This window comes from Haliaeetus albicilla, chromosome 17 (genome assembly GCF_947461875.1).
Source record: "Haliaeetus albicilla chromosome 17, bHalAlb1.1, whole genome shotgun sequence".
Classification (NCBI taxonomy): domain Eukaryota; kingdom Metazoa; phylum Chordata; class Aves; order Accipitriformes; family Accipitridae; genus Haliaeetus; species Haliaeetus albicilla.
This window is the reverse complement of record NC_091499.1, coordinates 5,361,293-5,381,459: the sequence shown is the minus strand read 5'-3', so window position 1 is coordinate 5,381,459 and position 20,167 is coordinate 5,361,293. Positions and strand designations below refer to the sequence as shown.

At 35.2% G+C, this 20,167-nt stretch overlaps 1 protein-coding gene across 50 annotated transcripts in view; it reads right to left on the bottom strand.

Moving 5' to 3' along the window:
• Positions 1-20,167, bottom strand: part of RIMS1 (regulating synaptic membrane exocytosis 1) — a 338,964-nt gene that overhangs the window by 112,842 nt on the left and 205,955 nt on the right. For 25 of the 50 annotated variants that reach the window (XR_011328372.1, XR_011328371.1, XM_069804663.1 and 22 more), the window contains 7 exons: positions 19,806-19,877; positions 12,502-12,658; positions 10,376-10,501; positions 6,228-6,290; positions 2,717-2,794; positions 2,261-2,374; positions 1,709-1,798 (listed from right to left, as the gene is read on the bottom strand). Coding sequence is in view for 48 of the 50 variants with exons in the window: in XM_069804663.1 (XP_069660764.1) it covers positions 1,709-1,798; positions 2,261-2,374; positions 2,717-2,794; positions 6,228-6,290; positions 10,376-10,501; positions 12,502-12,658; positions 19,806-19,877 (700 nt within the window). In the remaining 2 variants the exon portion in view is untranslated. The remainder of the gene's footprint in view (positions 1-1,708; positions 1,799-2,260; positions 2,375-2,716; positions 2,795-6,227; positions 6,291-10,375; positions 10,502-12,501; positions 12,659-19,805; positions 19,878-20,167) is intronic. The other 25 variants (XM_069804633.1, XM_069804638.1, XM_069804640.1 and 22 more) reach the window with 8 other exon arrangements.

The window sequence follows — 20,167 nt, the reverse complement described above, 5'->3', positions numbered from 1 at the left end:
AGTAAAAAGTTTCATAGTGATGGACAATTCTTCTGGATCAGGCTCACAGATGATTCGGTAAAACCATGTGTTTAGTAGCAGTAGAGGCAATTAACACAGACTAAACACTTTTCTTTACAATGAGCTGATGAAAAATGCTGCAGATTCAGTGCAGTGCCTATAGGACAGAGGTTGCTGGGCATAAATTAGAAAGACACAATAGAACTAGTTAACATCAGTGACAGGTGTAGTTTTGAGTATAATATTTTAATTAGATAGTTTACAACTGCCAGTTACTGTTTCACTGAATATTCAAATGATGGGTGGCATCTTGAAATAAAAGTTATTACATTAAATAGTTGCTTGTAGATGAATACAGCTGTATATATCTACACACTTAGTTCTTAATATGAGGCTATGATATTTTTTTAAAAAAATCTAGAATGATAACCTGTATTTCATTCTGAGTGGCCTTATTTCTGTCATAATTTTTTGGGTTTTTTTTAATAACCATGTATATATTATCTATGATATCTTGACCTCAATCTCAAAAAGGAATGAACTAGTGTAGATACATCTGATTTATCTCAGCAGAACATTAGCCACTCCTCTGCAACAGGGGCACAACTTGAGAAAAGCAAAGTTCCAATCAAAGAGCAGCGAGAAGTGGGGGGGAGGAGAGGAAGGGAAATTTCACAAAAAACTTAGGAGAAACCTTATCTCAAAGGGAGAACTACATTCTTGCTGCCCTTCTTCACAGGTCCTCTCCCACAATAATGAAAATGATGCAACTGTTATAACCGCCGCACTGTGGGGACTGACAAAGCAACTTTGCATTATTAACTGCCACGCTAGTTCAATATGTATCGCACAGATGAAATTGTAATTCCACCATAGTCCCACTCAATGGGAGCCTATTACTGCCTTCAGTGAAGCTAAAATCTCACTCTAAAATGGTACAGTTCTTAGCCAAAAACACAGGCGGTGATGAAAAATTCCCTTGTGAAACAATCCCATCTGTCAAACACACCAGTAGTATTTGGTTCATTTAAGATTTTGAATGAAGCTATTGTAATGTTAAAAATTCAGAAAGCATCCATAAAATGCCCGCACGATATATGACAGAACAATATTTCATTTAAATTGCAAACATGTCTTCTTAAGACTTATGTGAGCCTTAATATAATGTCACAGAGTGAAAAAAACTTAATGCAGTGATTTGCCTTGTAATTGCAAAAGCAGATGCAGCAGATAAGATTAAGAAAGCAATGAAGTTTGGCTGTTTTGTAGAAAATACATCACTACACAAACTACAGTTCTGGCTTGAAATACGAGAGTTTTGTCATAATTTATAAATTATGTCACCGCCTTAGCAGTCCACAGAACAGGCAAGAAACAAATGTAATACTTTTTAGCAAATGATGATGAAGATAAAGAACCAAGTGGTACTTTGTCAAAATACTTAACACTGCAATGCTATTATCAGCATACTGAGGACTTTTGTTAACAATGACAACAGCTTGAACTGAAACAAGGAAAGAAGCCAGAAGCAGTTATAAACTCCAACACACAGTTCACATGACATACATGAATATGGGAGCAAAAATGTCTACAAATACCAAAGCAGACATGAATGTACAAGAATGTGGAGTAGTCATATGAAGAAAAACAAAACTGATAGAGATCACCAGCACAGATGACAAGAAATTCATAAGTTTTTATTTTATACCTTTCTCGTTCTGGTGAATGCAAACTAGTATCTGGTCTCAAGCAGTTGGTACTAGCACTCCTAGCCCTGTCAAGGGAGGGCTGTAGTTCACTAGTGCCAGTGCATTGCATCCAATGGTAGAAGAGAAAGAAAAAGAAAACAAAGAAAGGAATACAATGTTAGATATTAACTCATAAAATAATGCTCTCTTTACAGAAAATGTAGAATCACAATGATTTAATTAAGGAAAACGTAAAAGAGCTGACTGGATGACAGTGCCAAGATTTGTTTACAAAATAAAAGCAAACAAAAGACTGCTAGAAATATTTTGCTAAGATTGTCGAAATGCTTAAAACTGAATGAGACAGAACAACATCCACTTGTAAAAAAGTGGAATGAGAAATATCAAACAATAAATTTAAAATCCTTATTAACAGCAGTAAATCTTAAGCCAACATAAAAGGATGAGATACACTATATATTATGTGAAATTACTTTACAGTGAAGCTCATTTACTCTGCAAATCCATACTAGATACCAAACAGGAGGGGGGATTAAGCCTCAGTTTCTTACCTAACCAGTAGATCATCTCCAAATTTCGGTATTCGTGAATTAAGGCAATCATGAAGGAGTGAAATATCCTGTCTAATCACGGATTTGGTCTTAGCACATGCAGGAAGAGTTGAGCTTTGTAAATTAAAATTTTTTAAACAAAATGAAAATAAATTTGACATGTAACCAAAACCTTATACATAAACAAAAGAATGCAACAAAGAAAAACATGCAACATATAATTTTAACAGTGAAGACAACTCTACCTAATACAAAGTGACTTGGTTTGGGTATTTTTTGTAACGTGGGGGTTAATTTAAACAGTTATATGAAGTTATTTTAGGATTATATCCCTTATCTCTCAGTTATAAAAAGTGTATGAAACATTTTTATTGTTTCTTTTATTTAACAAAGCAAGACTATTTATTTTTTTAGAAAGGAACTAATTACTTAAAGGGGACTCTAAACACTTCTTACCTGTATAGGCTCCAATGAGTACCATTTTCTAGTAAAGGCATCTTGGGTGGTAATGTTTTATAGTGCCTAACAGAACTTCTTGAATGTGGTGGAACAGAAAAGAAAACAGAACAAACAAAAACATGCCAGAAATAAAAAGACAGGCAAAGGTAAGCCAAGACTGACCAAAATGTAAAATAAATGCATAATACTCTACTACATTTAATAGCCATATGAGTAGGTTCCTCAATATATGTTTTTCTCAACTACTGTGACAGCTATCTGGGGGACAAATTTTTGTATTTACACTTTTGTTAATGCAGTCTATGAACTCGTGACAGTACTAGTCAGCTCAGTTTTTTTTCCTTGTAATTAAAGTAATCTAAATTCCATTTATAGAGGTTTTTAATTAAAATATACAAGCTGTTGTAAAGGATTAGGTTGATATGAAACTTGGTCTTTATTCCTCTTAGTGATGCCTTACTTAAGCCTACAGAGAGTTTAACATCTTCAGTAGCTAAGCATGAAAAGCTTGCTGAAACAGTGAAATATAGTATCACAAACTTAATTACAGATGTATTAGCATCCGGCATTTTTGAATATGGAAGTCTTTTGGAAGTAGTTTATTAGCTTCAATGTTTAACAGTAAGTAAATGCTATTATTAATAAGCTAATTAAAAAACCTAGGAGATCTACTGTATCAGCCAGCACAGCAGCACTCTGAGATGTTACGTGACAACTGTCTAATACCATTTACAGTACATGAGATTTTAGAACAGGAAATGTTTACTTTGTTATCCAGCTCTACCCAATGAATAAGGGAGAAATTTAAAGGCAGACGGGCCTCTGAGTGGGAATCATGGCCATTTAATGGTTAAGGGTTAATAACCAAGTTCTAACAATTTTCCACATACCCTACCAGGACACAGCTGCAGTGCTATTAGCAGAAGGACCAGCAGCCTTGAGGGTTTTGAACATTTTGATTCCTGTTGAGGCTTGGACCTAGGCACAGCAGATCAACATTACAAACCCAGCTGTGTCACAGACAGATGAAACAACTCTCTGCCTGGAAACCCCAGTGTTTGTAAAACCCTGAGGGATTTAACAGAGGAGCTTTGACCCTTCTTGTACAGGTTTAGCGGTCATCACTGCTGACATCTCTAGCAGAGGTCACTGTGACGTTGCAAAGTTGGAATAAAGGAATGGTTGTCCATCAGATCAATCCTGGCATATTAGCAGATATTAGCAATCAAAGTGGGCGTGACCTAAGACATAGAATGTGACAAGCCATGGTCTACGGCATAGGTACACATGTCCTTCCAGCATTTCTGCTGTTAGTCAATAATTGCATGCAGACGGACAGGATGGACAACTAGGATTAGTATCGTTCTAAACTGGTGTATTAAACTAACCATATATCTTAACTTTGTAGCTTGGACTATCTCACATTAGTATTTCTTTCATTTAACATTAAACCCTTAACATTTCTTTCCCAGTTTAAGCTGAAGCTGTCTCAATTATTCAGCAAGCTCTCTAGAAAACAAGGATAAAGCTTTATAATGTTTCTAACATTAATAAATGTCAGGCCACTACAAATGAGAAAGGACAAAATATGGCAACCAATGCACAGAACAAATTTTTGTTGAAACACTCTTTGAGACTATTCAGTCAAGGATGGATATTGGCAATTTTCTGGGTATTATTCAAACTTGGATTAAGCTGTATAAGCCTCAGAGTTAAATTTAAAAATCAATCTATTGTCTTCTATTGCCCTTATATTCACCTTCAATACATTATTAAAAGTACCATTCTGTTCTATAGTATACCATTACTGTTACTTTAAAGGGGTGAATTTGTTACTTTTCTTGATCATAAAAAAGTAACAGCAATAATTAGAATAAGGAAAAAGGCAAGACAAGGCTGTACTCTCTGAATTCAGTGTAGCGCTTGCTTAACTCCATTGCTGCCCGTGCACAATTTTTAGCTGGTTAGCTGGCCTGACTGGTTAGTAGATTTGTAAAACTATTGGACATCTACAGTGGCTGGGCAAAGTGCATCAAAAGTTCATAATACAATATTTACTTTGTGAATTAAGTGAGAATTTAAGCATTTTCATTGAAGAATTCTAATGAAAATGATAATCTTTAAGAGGGAAAGGAAAACGCACAGAGCTGGGGACAAGGAGGGGGGTGAAGCTATAGAAGATACAGCAAAAAGAGAAAGGCCATAGGAAGGAGGGAGGAAAAATTGCTATTGCATGACAATAAAAGGACATAAAATAACAGGGAGTGAAATAAATTTTTAACTTTTAAAACCTAAAATGGTGAGGAAAAGGCTTTTTTAGATAAAGTATGAGAATGAAACTCTTTCTACTGATAATAAAAACTTAATTTTTCATTTAACAGCTTCTCTGATGCACAGATTTTTTTTGAAAGTTTTCATATTTATTATTTTACCTTTATACTACTGTGCCTTATAATAGGACCCTATCACAGCATCTTCGATGCTGTTTCAAATTCGATGAAGAGAATTAAAGCAACCCAAGGCATATTAAAAAAACCAAACTACTCTGTATGGGAAAATCCTACACCAAGTAAATGAGTAAGTACATTAGACAACATGGGTTTAAAAGTTTGATGGTTTCAAACATATAGCACTGACGTAAAACTCTTAGCAACGCCCAGATCCCGAACAGAAAAATGGTTAACTACTTGGTTGAAGTAGTTGACTGGTTAACTACTTCAACTTCAACCTACATTTTTACTGATTCTAAATGGAAGATTTTCTACAAAATCTGACATGTATTTTTAACAAAGTTAACAGATGCGGTGGAAAAAAAAGGCGGGGAGGGGCAGAATTAGGTTTGTTAGATAAAGATATTTCAGTCCCATTTAGTTTCACAACATTCGGAAGAGTTGAGACAGGGAGCTCCACGCTTTGGAACGAGAGATTAATAAAGATTGAAGATGAGCCCAAACTACAAAGTTTATGCCTGGATCTAATTTATAGCACAATTTGTAGATGCAAAACCAAGTAATACGAGACTCCTCAAATCTGGAGTTCCCAGTGAGCCCTCGTTAATCACTGTTCTTTCCCCTACAAGTGACCAAAATCAGCATGAGATTAAGTGTCACAACAAGTAAAGATTGTTGGCTTCTGCGTGGCTGTAATATAAACATAAAAATGCAAATAAAAGAAAACACAAAAACAACTAAAAAGGAATGTTTGAAATTATAATAACACTGTCGTGCATTGGGAGATCAGGACTTCTGTGACTAGACAGAAAATCTATCACAAAATATAATTGCAAAATCAGAATTTCTTCAACTGCTTTAATCCTGAAGTTCACAAACATATATACACATCTCAATCTGAATTAAAACAAACAAAAAAGAAAAACTGACACCTGGATCACAATGTACTGGGAAGTTCTTTACTTACTGGGACTAACACCACTATGGAAAAAAGTTGGGCACATAAAGTATAGACAACTAACCAGATGTGTTCATGATTACCAAATTCCTGTAGTTACCTGATGGTATGTAGGCACTCTGCACTTCTTCCTCGTTTTGCTCTGGGCAGCATAAGAAGCTCACTGCACAGACAGGATGGGTGGTGAGTGAAACAGATATAATTATGAAGCATTAGATGACATGGGTTATGCCAATGATATGCAAATGAAAACATAAAAAGAAACAAGAAGCTTCCACCCAGATAGTCTGATAATGTTCAAACCCAGACTGCACTTCTCAAATATGAGCCAAAAAATGCCTGGGATAACTACATGTTCAACAAATTCCTTTTAGCGTGGCACCTATTTTTGTGGGATTTCTCCTTTTAAAATTCAGAAGTACTGTTTCAGAGCTCTTCATGACAAAAGGTATCCATAAGACAGCTACATTTCTCTAAAAACCTCCTTTCCTGTGAACTAATTAAAGAAGCACTTTAGAAAAAAAAAGAATTATGCTTGTTGTTTGTTTTGTGGGTTTTTTTTTTCTTCCTAAGCCACAAAATCATAGATGAAAAAACAGGGAGGGTTTACTACTAATTTACTGCAGATCGGTTTATGAGAAGAGTAACCAGTCACCCTTTTAGGAAAAACAAAAATATATGTTCACTGGAATTATTACATTTGGCCAAATATAAAATCTGACTTAGAGCTATTGACAGTATTTTGTAATGCAATCCTAAAGAAACAAAAAAATTGCTAATCAGCCATCAGACTTTTTTTGTTTCTTGCTGTTTCCAATTGAGAAAATCAGCCATCTATTCTATTTTTTATTTACTGTAACCAAACACATGCTACAGCCAGCAAGATGGTAAAATTAATACATATTTATGCCTATGGTAAATATGACTATGATATGAAATATCCCTTGAATTAATCTTGTAGTTTTATGCAATTCAACAGAATCAGAAAGACTGAGCTCCAAACATCCTAATTATTGTAAATATGAAATTAAAGGTAAACTTCATGGAAACATGCTATTTTATAAGAAGCAGGGAATAATATGAAGTACTATGGCGACAAAGAGAGAAAAGATTATAAAATAGATAAAGCAGCAGTTGTTCAATGTGCTTTTTGCTTCATGCCATTATAAAATGACTCATTTAATTGATGCAATATAGGTAATATGTATCTAAAATTCTAAACTGGGCAGCTTGAAATAACAGCTTGCGAGTCACATGTGAGATTTAGCTTTGCATCTGGAACCACTAGCCTGATTTGATGCAACAAAATGTATTAAAATTGAACTGTTGTTTGTTTGTTTTTTAAGTAAAATTTCCATTCATAAGCTCAGAGGACTGACAGAATTTACATGCACCTTTCCAAATTACAAATAAAAATGCACTTCAGGAAAACAGTTACCATTTTCTTAAGAGTTGTGAAGTAGTTGCAAAGTCCATTTTAGATCACAGGGTACTTCATTAATATTTACTCTACGTTTGCTAAGCCAAAGATTATCTATTGTAATTGGCCCATGGCAAACAGTAATATAAAATTCATCCAGAAAAGGGATATAAAATAGCAAATGCACCATGAAATCTTCAAGTTAAAAAAACAAAGTAAAAGAATCCATCACAGTAGATTACTGATAATATAAGAAGATACTCACAATTCTATAATAAATTAAGTCTGGTTTGGAGACATTTAAAATAAAGATTGTTGTTCTAAAACAAGTGTCATCTAATGTGAGTATTTTAGTACTCACATTAAAAATTTTATTTAGGAATAAAAGAAACACTAAAAAAAAAATGAAGAGGGCCACGCCCTTGAAAATTGGACGATGATCCTAAATGCAGAGCAAAATATACTGCTTAGCTAGATTTCCTAATAAAAAGCTTTTCCTAACAGATGTATATATGTATACACACACACACGTGTATATATGTATATAAATATAAATAAAAAAAAGGTAAAGTGGACAAATCACTTCCACTGGAAATTTATCATACCAGTTGCTTTAGTAAGAGACTATAGTAACTACTTTTACAAAAATCTATTCAGAATATTCACTATTAATTTGGGACCAATAACAGATCATTGAGAAAATGATCAAAAGTGATCAGCAACTGTAATTTCTGCCATGTAACTATCAGGTAATTACTCACCTTTCAAACCAGGTTTTTGTTAGGTATCTACATGAATGTACTTGTTTAGATGAGGGGTTCAGTAAATGAACAACACATAATACTTATACTACTATTGATACTAATACATAACACTGAATAAAGATTGGGTTTTTAAATCCTTGGATGCAATAGAGAATCTTCCTCAACAAAAGCTGGTTTTGATCTTCCCTATGATGCTGCTCTTATGTAATGAAAGACAGTGAAACCTGCGAGGGTTAAACAGTCTCCACAACTGAAGAAATCTGGGGAAAAGATGAGAACAGGAGAAAGGAGACCACTGCAGACAAGATTATTACTCAAGGAGAGTAAGTACATGGACTCATCTTTAAATCCTGCAAATAAGCCACGTACATCCATCATGTCTGATCTTTAAACTTCTGAAAAGCGTTTTCTGAACATTGAAAAGAGCTGAAAACTGCATCTTACGCCTCTGAACAAATCCACCAGCCCACTGCTGCTGTGGCTCTGGTCTCATGTCCAAGAAAGCCTCAATGCAAGCCCTGCCCTCCATGCATATATAATCATTTATATCATGGTTTGAGGCTTTACTGGAAGAAAAATTTCTAGACAGTTAACTGTTTATATTTTTTTCTACTAACAAAAGCTACTTTTTAATGTGTCTACCTCTTCAGATCTGCTGAATAAGAAATCTATCCAATAAATACCCTCAGGAATCTTTTTAATATATCACTACTTACAATAAATAATAACATGAAACATTTGCAACAAGTGAGAATTATTTAAATTACCTAAACTATAAATCTGACTACTACATTTAAGAAGCATTTCAATTCACCTCTGAAAGGAAATTCAGTACAACAATCCAACTTAGAAAATTCTGTACATACTTTTGCCTATAAAGTTGAATTTGAAAATGTTCTGAATAACTCATTAATTCCTGTATGTATGTTATCACATTCAAAAAGCAAACCAGGCAAGATCATACACAAAACTGAACTAATTTAACTGCAAAAGCCATCTGTTATTCAATTTCTATGTTGCTTCAAAACTGGACAAAGAGTTCCAGAGATTTTTATGATTTATTCTTTACACGTTTTCACATCACTATGAAGTGTATGTTCTCTATTGAATTTACTGGATCATTTGGAAAAGTTTTGTTGTCTTTAGTCATAAAATATAGTAACTTACTGCAAAAAAAAAATATCCAAAGGCATTACTAGGATAGTTGATCTTATATGAATGGTAAACGTTTGCCATTACAGTTTAGCTATATGATTTTTTTTGAAGTAAACAAACAACCCACAAAAATTGATAATCTATGTGACTGCCACCATTATGTTTCCCAAATACTGAACTGAAATACCTTTTTAAACTTTTTTTAGCTATAAACTAAACAGAAATTCTCATTTTCTTCCATTATATTAGAATATATTCCTAGATACCTGAAAACAATGCCTACTAAGAGAGACCAAGCATTCTCTGAGGAGTGTAGCCACTGCATGTATTCCAGGGAGACATGTGTACATGTCACGCATCTAAGTTTGGAGATTTTTGCTAATTACAAGCACTGCAACTATCCTTGCTATGCTTGGGTACTGTACCAAGTTCACCAGAATGTCACATAAGATGCTGTGAGACTTCATATATAGATGTCCAAAATCTATAAGCACCGGAACGCAAATCATAGCATATGCAACTCCCAACTAGTAGGAACGCATACCTGGTATCTTGCTGGCTACCAAAACAGATAAATTCTGAGTTACAAGAAGAGCTAGGGCATATGTCCAGATTTATGGTTTTCTAGCAAAAATCTCTGGGCTTCATTCATGAAACAAACAGCAGAATACTCTAGGACAAACACCCAAGAACCATTAGTCTAGATACTTGCTATTACTGTCAACCCAGTGCACAGTTTTACCAAAGAAGAGGTATAGATAATTTAACCATGACACTAGATTTGTCAGTTAGGGTGATTTCTCTCCCTTTCCCATTACTATCAGTCATGTCTCTACTGCACCCTTGAAAATTAGGCAAACTGGCAAAGACATTTCTAAAATTTTTTCCAAGTTCAGGCTGACAATGTACCTTTCTTGATCAGACAAATACTGACTATCCATGTCTCTGGATCTGTAATCAACTGGAGTTCTGGAGGCATCATGGTGTCTAGTTGGAGAACGTGATCTTCTCATTTGATGAATTTCATCTAAACTCCTGAAAGGCAGAAATATGTATGATAATCTTGTTTTCTCATAAATAATACAGCTTAATGGATTACAGTACAAGTTGCCTGAAGGAAGTTTTTAATCATTAAATTGTTAATATACGACTTCTAGAAAAATATCAACTCCTAAGATTAAAAAAAACCAAAACACCTCTGAGCATAGAAAGCATCCATTTCTACCATATTTAGAAGTACATGCCTGTTTCTGTGTATACTGCTGGATTCAGTAATGGCATTTTCAAAGCCTGTACTTAAAGAATAGCTGAGATAACAGAAGAACTGATAACACTTCACATGAAATGAAGTTTTATGCATTTGTAGATTCACAACCAGATTTCTAAAGGGCTGATCTGGGGCTGTCAACTTTTTGCAGGTATCTCCAAGTATTCTTTAAGAAAATCTGGGATAGGATATGGGAATTTACAGCAGATTGATAAAAATCTTTAAGTGTTACACAAAAGGGGTATGATTCTGTATAAATGCAGGTAAACTCTGACCCCCATGACAGTAATTTAAAGCTCTCTTCACATGGAAAAGAACAAGAAAAGAAACTACTATCTGAAGGGCAGATTCTTCCTTTAGTTTAGTAACTGCCATTGGAACAAGATGCATTAGTTTTTCAAAGTATAAAATGAAAGGACGGGTGGGATTGACTATTAAATATTTCATTTGTGCATCGTGCTTGTAGATAGAAAGAGTCAACAAGAGCACATGTAATTGTTTGCAAAAGCAGAATGAGGAGCTCTCATTCTCTCTACTATAAAAAAAAAAAGAGTCAGTGCCACAGTCTGGTTTATGTACAGCCATACTCTTCTATCTGTTAAGAATGCATTACCGAGAAATGCAACAGCAAGTTATTTGGTGGGTAGTGAAATAGCTTCATCTGTAAAAACTCAGGTAACAGGGGGATGAGTGCAGGGACTTAAGCAGCACACAAAATTTCAACACACAGGAACAGTATATGTGGCACGGAGGATGGAAAGGAAGAAGCAAGATCATCAGGATTGTCAACTGGGAGGAGAAGCTGGTTTTCCAGAATATACCATCAATTTAAAACATCACAGATGTCTGGTATTAAATGACCCCTGATGAAACTCCAAAAAAGAGACACCAAACGATTGATAAGGACAGTACTGTAGCACAGAATTTTGTACACAAAACTCAGCTAAGAAGGGTAGATTTTCAGTAAACTACCATGCCTAGTGGGCAATAATGTTGCTAGTACAACACTTCAAGCTCTTGCAGTAATTCAAGAATAAAGCTTCCTAAAAAATGTAGGAAAGGAAAACTGGTAAAAACTGGCTGATTTTTAGGGTTTCATGAGAGGTTGCAAGAGAAGCTTATTGCCCTGCACAATAAAACAAGCAAAATCAAGTGGGTCAACTTTTGTGCTTAAACAGTCTGTATGACACTATTCAAAAAAAGCATAAAGCATGCAAATAAAAAGCTCAAAAAGGATTCTCCTTTTAATAGGTTGTCTATTAAAAGCAGTAAATGCAGAAAATAGAGGTTTATAAATCACTATCTGATTCTGTATTTTTTACTTCTTCCATTAAAAATGTCACATTATAAACACAATTGGTAATTTCAGCTTGCTGTTACTTCAAAATTAGTTTAATTCATAGTTATTACACAATTTGTACATGCCACTATTTATTATCCTACAAATATACTTAAGTGGCTCCATACAAGATTCAGAATCTGACTGAAAAAACATTTCCAAACCTACGTTTTAGTTATGGTACGCAGATGATGAATCACAAAGAAAATATCAGTAAGAAGTGGTACGCATTACAAAGTTACAATTCAGCCCATGAGCGCTCTTGAATGATTAATAAAAGCATACAGCAAGTTCAAATACCGCACTACTAAATTCAGATACAAAACAAGTTTTAAAATTGTTAAAAATTGCTGAACAAGAGAAAAGTTAATAATGACAGATTCCAGAAACTTGAAATCACCCAGTGTTTCAGGAACTTGCAATGCCTACCTCTGTAATGGCACATTTGGTAAACGTGAACGGGTCCTGCCCTGATCGTCGCCACGGTGAGGAGATACAGATCGTGAACGATGATGTGTTGTTCTTTGCTGTTCTGGCACAGTTAGCGTTGTAGATTTGCTTTCTCTAGTACTAGATCTATAACCTACTGGCAAGAGGGCAACAAAAGGAAATTAGAGAATAAAAGTCTGGGTTTGGAAAGAATTCAGATGGTTAGTCCTTCCAGGAACACACATCTAAACGCTTACACAGCTTTCAAGTCGCCATTCAGCTGTTGTACATCTCGACGTATCATGCAGCCCGGATAAATTACTAGCATTACCTTTAAATGTCTACATGTACAGACACAGAGAAACTGAAATGATTTTCATTATGTACTGGAAGATGTAGACAAGAGGACTGAAATAGGTTTCTGACTTGGGGAAGAGTACCCAGAGTAAATTGTATTTCAAAATTGTCATACAGTAGCAAGTATTTGAGAGGAATCCAAGCAATGTAGGTTCACCTCATCTAACAAATGGCATGCTAGTGTACAACAGCACAGACTCATCCAGGACTGCTCATATATAAAGCATCCTTCTGACTCTTGTTTCAGTTAAATACAAAGATGATCTCCTACTGAACTTGGCCAAAGCCACCTACCTTCAAAAATTATGACCATTTAGAGTATATTGCATAGAATATTGGGTGTTGCATACCCTGCGGAACATTTTTTCTGAATACTATGAATAAGCTGCAAGGTTCCTCATAGTTCATTTTCACATAGGATTTAAAAAAAAAAAAAGTCAGCAGATTGTTAGCACATTTAAAGTGTTGATATTCCCGTGCCTTTTTCCATGTAGCACACTGTTTGCCTTGTTATACACTTTGAATCCCATCCTAAAACAGACAGTGAAGCTCAATAAGATGAACAGCTTTCAAAAGGTGCCTGTTACCTTTCCAAAAGGCCCTAAAGAGATTTGTTCAGGCTTCAATTGCTCAATTCTAGACATTTAAATTAGATTACAAGAAGCCCTTGACAGAAAAATCCCTTAATGACGGAAAGGGTCATCCCTTAATGACTTCACAAATTATTGTTTAGATTCCAAAATAACAATTTTTCTGCTTCTCTGAATTTGTCTAGCATTAAGTTCCTGTAATGTGTTATTTTGTTCAGCTAAAAAAACAGCTTGTATCAGAAATCTTCTTTCCACGCAGGAAAAGACTATGATTTAGTCACTCAGTCATCAATTGGATAAATTAAATAAGTTGCACTTTTTAAGGATCTCGTGATAGAGTTTCAAGTTTGGGTATTTTTCATCTTTTGTATAATTTGTATAATTCTTGTAGTTCTCCTCTGATCTTCTATCAAATTGTTATAGCCCTCTTAAAAGTGTAGCCCGTACACAGTCTGTGTTAGTCTTGGTCATGTATTCAATGACACTTGATAATCTGTTTAGCTGCAAGTCTGAACCCTGATCACAAACATCAAGGAAGCATTCATGCTTTTTTCCCAAACTGTGCATCAGTTTACCAACGTATTCTAATGGACATGTAACTTATTTGAATGCATTATCTCATTATTAGACCTGAAGGACAACGCTTTGTTAAAACAGTGATAAATAATCCTAAAATAATATCTTCCACTATAGAACAGATTCATCTCAGTAACACAAAAGTGAGAACTGGGACTTACTAGATGATGCATTTTATCATCCAAGGAACTCTAAGACTGCTTTCCTTGATTATACAGCTTATAATATCACAGCCTCTAGACATGTGTCCACCTTTTATACAGTACCGAACAAACTAGCAGAAGTTATCCAAGATAACAGTAGAGCACCTATGTGCTGTAGTATCCTACAGTAGCTTTCAGCCTTATACCAGCTTTCCAGCAACTTCAGTAAATAAAAAAAGATTGGCTTCAATAAGTTCCTGTCTTTAATATATTTACCACTACAAATACGATAGGGAAGGTAGATAGGAAGGAGACAATGTTGACGAAAAGATGATTAGACAGTTTTACTACAGACTTTCTGGTTACCGTCAGCTAGAAAACATATGCAGAAAGACTTTTGCAAGTTCTGCTATCATTTTGTCCAACTTCCGTGTCTTCTACTTCGTAGTATAGCAGCTGGTGTGAGAACATGGGAAACAGGTTTTTTTCTTCCATTTCTTGAAGCAGAGGGGTGGGATGAGGTTAATAAATCAGGGAACCAAGCAGCACTGTGAGTATTGATAGATTTTAGATTAGAGGGTAGGACTGGGCCCAAAGAAAAGCACTCGTAATAAGAACATATCATGTAGCTGAGAAACAAACATCAGGCACAATAATGTTGAGTGCACATGTGCGCTGTCCTCAAACAACACTGGGTTAGTCATGTCAAATAAAAATAATGAATGTAATTTCATATTTAAAATGTGATATTGCTCAGGTTTGGGGAGGGTGGGAGCTATTACTTGAAAACCAGGAAAACACGGAGAAAAAACTTTTGGGAGAGCTCACTTGTAGCTACTAAAGAGAGCTCACTAGAAGCTACAAAACCAGCAAATGATTGCCACTTAAAGAGCATTTTTAATAGCGAAGCTGCACTGAGTACTGACTGCAAAATGGGCCTGTAAAAGTTGATGGCATGCATGAAAGTATCTACTGAGGTTTATTAACCTTTTAACAAAGGAGGACTCCAATGTTTCACAGCTTTTTAGGTACTCTGATGCTGGAGTACCTTACCTGCCAAGAAAGCGTTTCAGAGTTGTGTAATAAAATTAGAAACATGAGGGTCACCCTGATCTCAGGACAAAGACTGGGTGCAAATTTTGAAGTAAAAAAGGGACTCCAGGACTTCAATGGAGATTCTCTCATCTCATGTACTAAGGTTGCTGCAGAAAATGTCAGGGGCTTTGTCAGAGGAAGAAAAAAGACTACACATGACAAAAGCTGGTTGTGTTCCGTTTCCCAGGATAGCTAAATCTAAGCTGTATGTGCTAAAAGATATTTCACTTTCCAAACAAGTTTGTTTTAGATAAAATCCTGTCACCTCTATCAGAAGGAATATTAGTTTATATTTACTTAACACTAAAATCAAAGAAATCCAAAACTTCTTTCCAAGCTTTAGGCAACTGTACTGAAATACCTACAATTTAAATATAAAAAAAATAAATATACATTTCAGTTTAAAATATATTTCTAGAGTGAGTATCTCTAGTCTGCCCCCCCCCAAAAATACACCTAGGATTATCCTGTACACTTAAAAATCTGGTACAGAAAGATGATTTTATCCTATATATTCTTCATAGCCAAGCTATCCAGGGAACAATATCTGAAACTTGTGCATTGTGTTCACACAAAGCTTACAGAACAGATGGAGCAATAGTAATTCACACTTATCCTAAGTATTAAGTCAAGTATTGTCAAGTTGGTCAAACTGCATCCATACTTCCATAGTGACCATGACAGTGACAGCAACAGTAACATTTCCTCATATCCTCAAAATACAAAGGCTCTGTGCTCTCCAGAGTGAGCAGAGAAATTGTTTGCATGGACCAGCATGATAGCAGCAATCAAGCTTATGGTAGTTTATGCAGAAGTTTCTCAGTTGCTCATGGGAAACTGTCAGGCGTGACATGAAATGGAAGCTGGATAAATGATGAAAATGGTTCTAGCAAATGATTGATACCAGAATGTTGGTTGTTTTTTTTTTAAAGACAATACAGACAATGACAAGGTGTTCTGTTGATGTCACCCTGCTGCTACAGGAGGAAAGTAAGTACAATGCAACCATTTATACAGATTATATATGATAGAAAAATAAATTGTTCTGAACAGTTACCCATAGTATAAGCAATACAGCTCATTAAAAATACCCTTTGGGATATTGCCAACTGTATATCAGCTTTTTTTTTTCTTTTTAATTAAGAAAGTTACTGGGGATATTGCCAACTGCGTATTAGCTTTTTTCTCTTCAATTAAGAAAGTTACTGAAGTTTTGGTTAAAAAGACATCAAAACATGTCTGGTTTTTATTAAATCCTTTAGTGATCCTTTACTGACCCTTCCTATATACTTAGCATTAATGAGGCCACAGCTAGAGTACTGGGCTCCTCAGTACGAGAGAGACATGGAGTTATGGGTGTGAGTCCAGCTCAGGAGCACAAAGATAATTAAGAGACTGCAGCATTTCTCACATGAGGAGAGGCTAAGAGATTTAAAATAACATTTTCTTCAGGTAAATAGATGTGGGCATACCACAAAACCCTGTCAAAAATCAATTCTGTTAAAGCTGAGCTTCAAATTAAAGTTACTTTCAGGTGTTGATATAAACACCGTTTATGATCAGTTCTATGAGCTGATTTTAAAAAAATTATATATATCACTGCAAGATAATAATAATAAATGAGAACAGTACAATTGTACTGTACAACAGTACAATTGTACAGAAAGATAAGACACATGTGATATAACAAGGGAAAAATACTTTTCTTAAAATAGTCTTGAAGTCATCAAAGTGTCATTATTTTTGATGTAGGAGTGTTTACTTTCATTGACAAGCAGTGATTCTTTGCAGCTGCTGAAACCTCTAGGAAAGTAGTTTTCTCTGTTGTTGCTAAATGCTAATACTGCATTTGCCTTAAAAATTGGTAAAACATTTGAAATTATAGTTTTAAGGATTTCCACTGTTAGTTAAATTAGCCAAAATATTTTCATCATTCCTTTTTTAGCTTATGGTGGTGATCAAGTGAACTTTTGTGCTTCTACATTTTGCAGTTACATGTCTGGTTTTTAGAAAATGAGTAATAATCTTTGTGAAAATCTTGAGATATTAAGGTGGCAAAATAACTTCCTTCTCTTCTGAATATTTCAAGAATAAGAATAAATTAACAATTGTAAGAATATACCTTTAATAAAGACAAAGCTGATTTATCATATATAAGCGCCACGGTGCATAAGACTGGCTAGTAAGTGGTAAAGGGCTTTAAAGGGAAACATTTTCTTTTGCATCGCGTGTTGTAAACTCAGTTTTGATAGTTCTACTTCTGTTGCGAAGGAATATCTTAATCCTAGACTAATCTATTGAAGCCAATAGATGTTATGCAAAATGGTCTAAGAGTGCACCTGAGCTGCAGCATCAGCCTACATTATGGGGAAATAGGGATCTTGGTTGCTCCCTCCCACACGCACACCTTGCAAGAGAACGTGTGGGAAATCTGGACCAGATGAGCTGCACTGCACTCTGGTGAGGTTCATGGTGTTGGGGGGCAGGAGGAGGGAAGGGGTAAAGACCCTGCAGCACAACAAGGAACTTGCATGCAACTTAGTTTTAACAGAGGAGACTGTTAGATGGAGAAGATATTGTACTATTCATTCAGTGCAAATTAAGGCAGCAGTTCAAAGTCTTAGAAGATTTAGCAATGGGATAAGTAAGGAAGGTTGGAAAGGAGGGTAGAAATGCGTATCTGAACTTGGTCTCCAGGCACATTTGTGAATCTGTGCCTAAGATTGTCAAGCAACTCAGTAGATGGCGGGACTGGCAACCTTTTCCAGCTCTCACTGCAAAACACATTTTCATATGCTGTCTAGGCTGTCACACATTCGTGGCTGATGACTGAAATTTTCTTTGCCCCTGTGTGCCTAAAGTCTAACCCCCATTTAAGAATTCAGGTTGCATGTGCAAACAACACCCCCCACCCAACTTACATGTCTCCACTTCGCATAGGAATCATGAACAGATGAACTCCACTTAGAATTGCCAAACAAATGTATCCATTACAGTCAAAATAGACAAATTTGTGCTTGGTCAGGTCCAGAAGGAGTTTCCCCACCAGGCTCCTCAAGTTTCAGTTTAGAGACTCTCAACTCATTGTAAATCCTGTTGCTACAGATCAAATTTTGCAATTTTCTACAGCGATCAATGAGAAAGTTTGGACCCATGCATTCTTCAAAGGCACACCTGAGCTTGCACAGTCCCAAGAAATTTCTGTAAGAATCAGTTACTCAAGTGCTGACCCAGTGAATAGAGTCCAATGCATTCAGCTGAACATTTTTGAACACTTCCTGTCAGATGGAAAATGTTTTATTTCAAATGGCAAATGGATGCCTTGAAGAACTGGCAGCTGATAAAAAGCCCCAATTCTTAACATGGTATACTGAAATCTTAAACATAAGTAAGTCTACACAGATATGCCCGTATCTACATTGCCAGCTAAAAAAATGAAATAATAAACAGGAAAAAATATTTAGAACCTATGATTTATTTTAATTTTAATTATTCACTCTCTTAGCTGATGTAAAAATATCAAGATTAGTCACTTCATTAAAGCAAATATCATTACTAGACATACCTGAACAAATCTCCCTCTTAGTAACTCAGGTGGTAAATGCATTAAAGTAAGGAAGGAACTCAATCAACACTGAAGAAAGGAGAATTTGGCTCAGTAAACATCAAAATGATATTGTGTTAATAGAATATGCGAGTTATTTCTGTGATTATATAATGAATAAATAAATTGTCAGATTATTTTAAACACAGGTCAGGAAGATAGAGAGTTTTCCAAATCCCACCATGATAGAATTCAGTGACTTTCATCAGGAGGATCCACAGAAAAACTGATTTAGTGCTGGCAATGACATAGTGACTCTTCAGTTAGTTTGGGACAACTGGGAAACAATCATCTGACTTGTGGCAACAGTCAAATAGAAGTAGAAAAATGTGGTATCCAAAATGATCCTTAAGATTTTCAGTATGTAAGGAATGCTGAACTAAAAGTCAAACCACGATAGTCTCTACAAGGATATATTTATGAACATTTAGGGTAATGACAGTTCATGAAGGTTTATGAAAACTATAAAAGATATAGCCATGCTACATGCATCTTAATCTACAGCCATGCATTCTCAACAAAGTCCATGGGAGACTGCATTATATCTAAGTTTCAAGCAAAAAGCAAAATAAATAAAAAAATGCTTGCAATAAACACTGAAATCTTAATTGTTATTTTAAAATGATTTTTTGAATTTAATTTATATTTTAAATAATGCTTAGAACATTACGAAGTAAACAATTAAACAATTTGAACCATCCAGTGGTTCACATATGAAGAATGATATGTAAAAGAAATATCAATGGATGAATAGTAAAATCTTTTAATTCACCATGATTTAGGACAGGTACCATGGAATAATCAGGAAAACTGTTTTTTTCACAATGCACTCTCCAAAACCAGTATCCTCAATATTCCGAAATGTTATAAAGAAAAAAAATCAAACAAGCAAAAAAGAAGAAGAGGAAGAAAGCAGGACCATGCTGTTCACCCACGCACCTGGAGGAACAACTCCAATACCATCATCAACATCATAATCTGAGATGTCACTATCACTGATTGGCCGAGATCCTGCACAACAGTAAGGTAAACAAATACCTGAACATCTGGTCGTGTTATAAAATGTAAAAAATATGTTCATTTAACGTACTACTGAAATTAAAAAAATGATTTTAAGTCTAAACAATAGAGGAGGAGAACTCAACCCCAGTGACTGACAGTAGTGTTTCACAAGAGAGCTGAGCCAATTTAACATCTTACAGCTGCTGCAGCCTCCTTTCCCCTTCTCCTTCCCTCACGTCCTCAGTAATCCTCTACTAGGATAGTTTATCTCACTAAACCAGCAAAAAGTTAACTCAAAG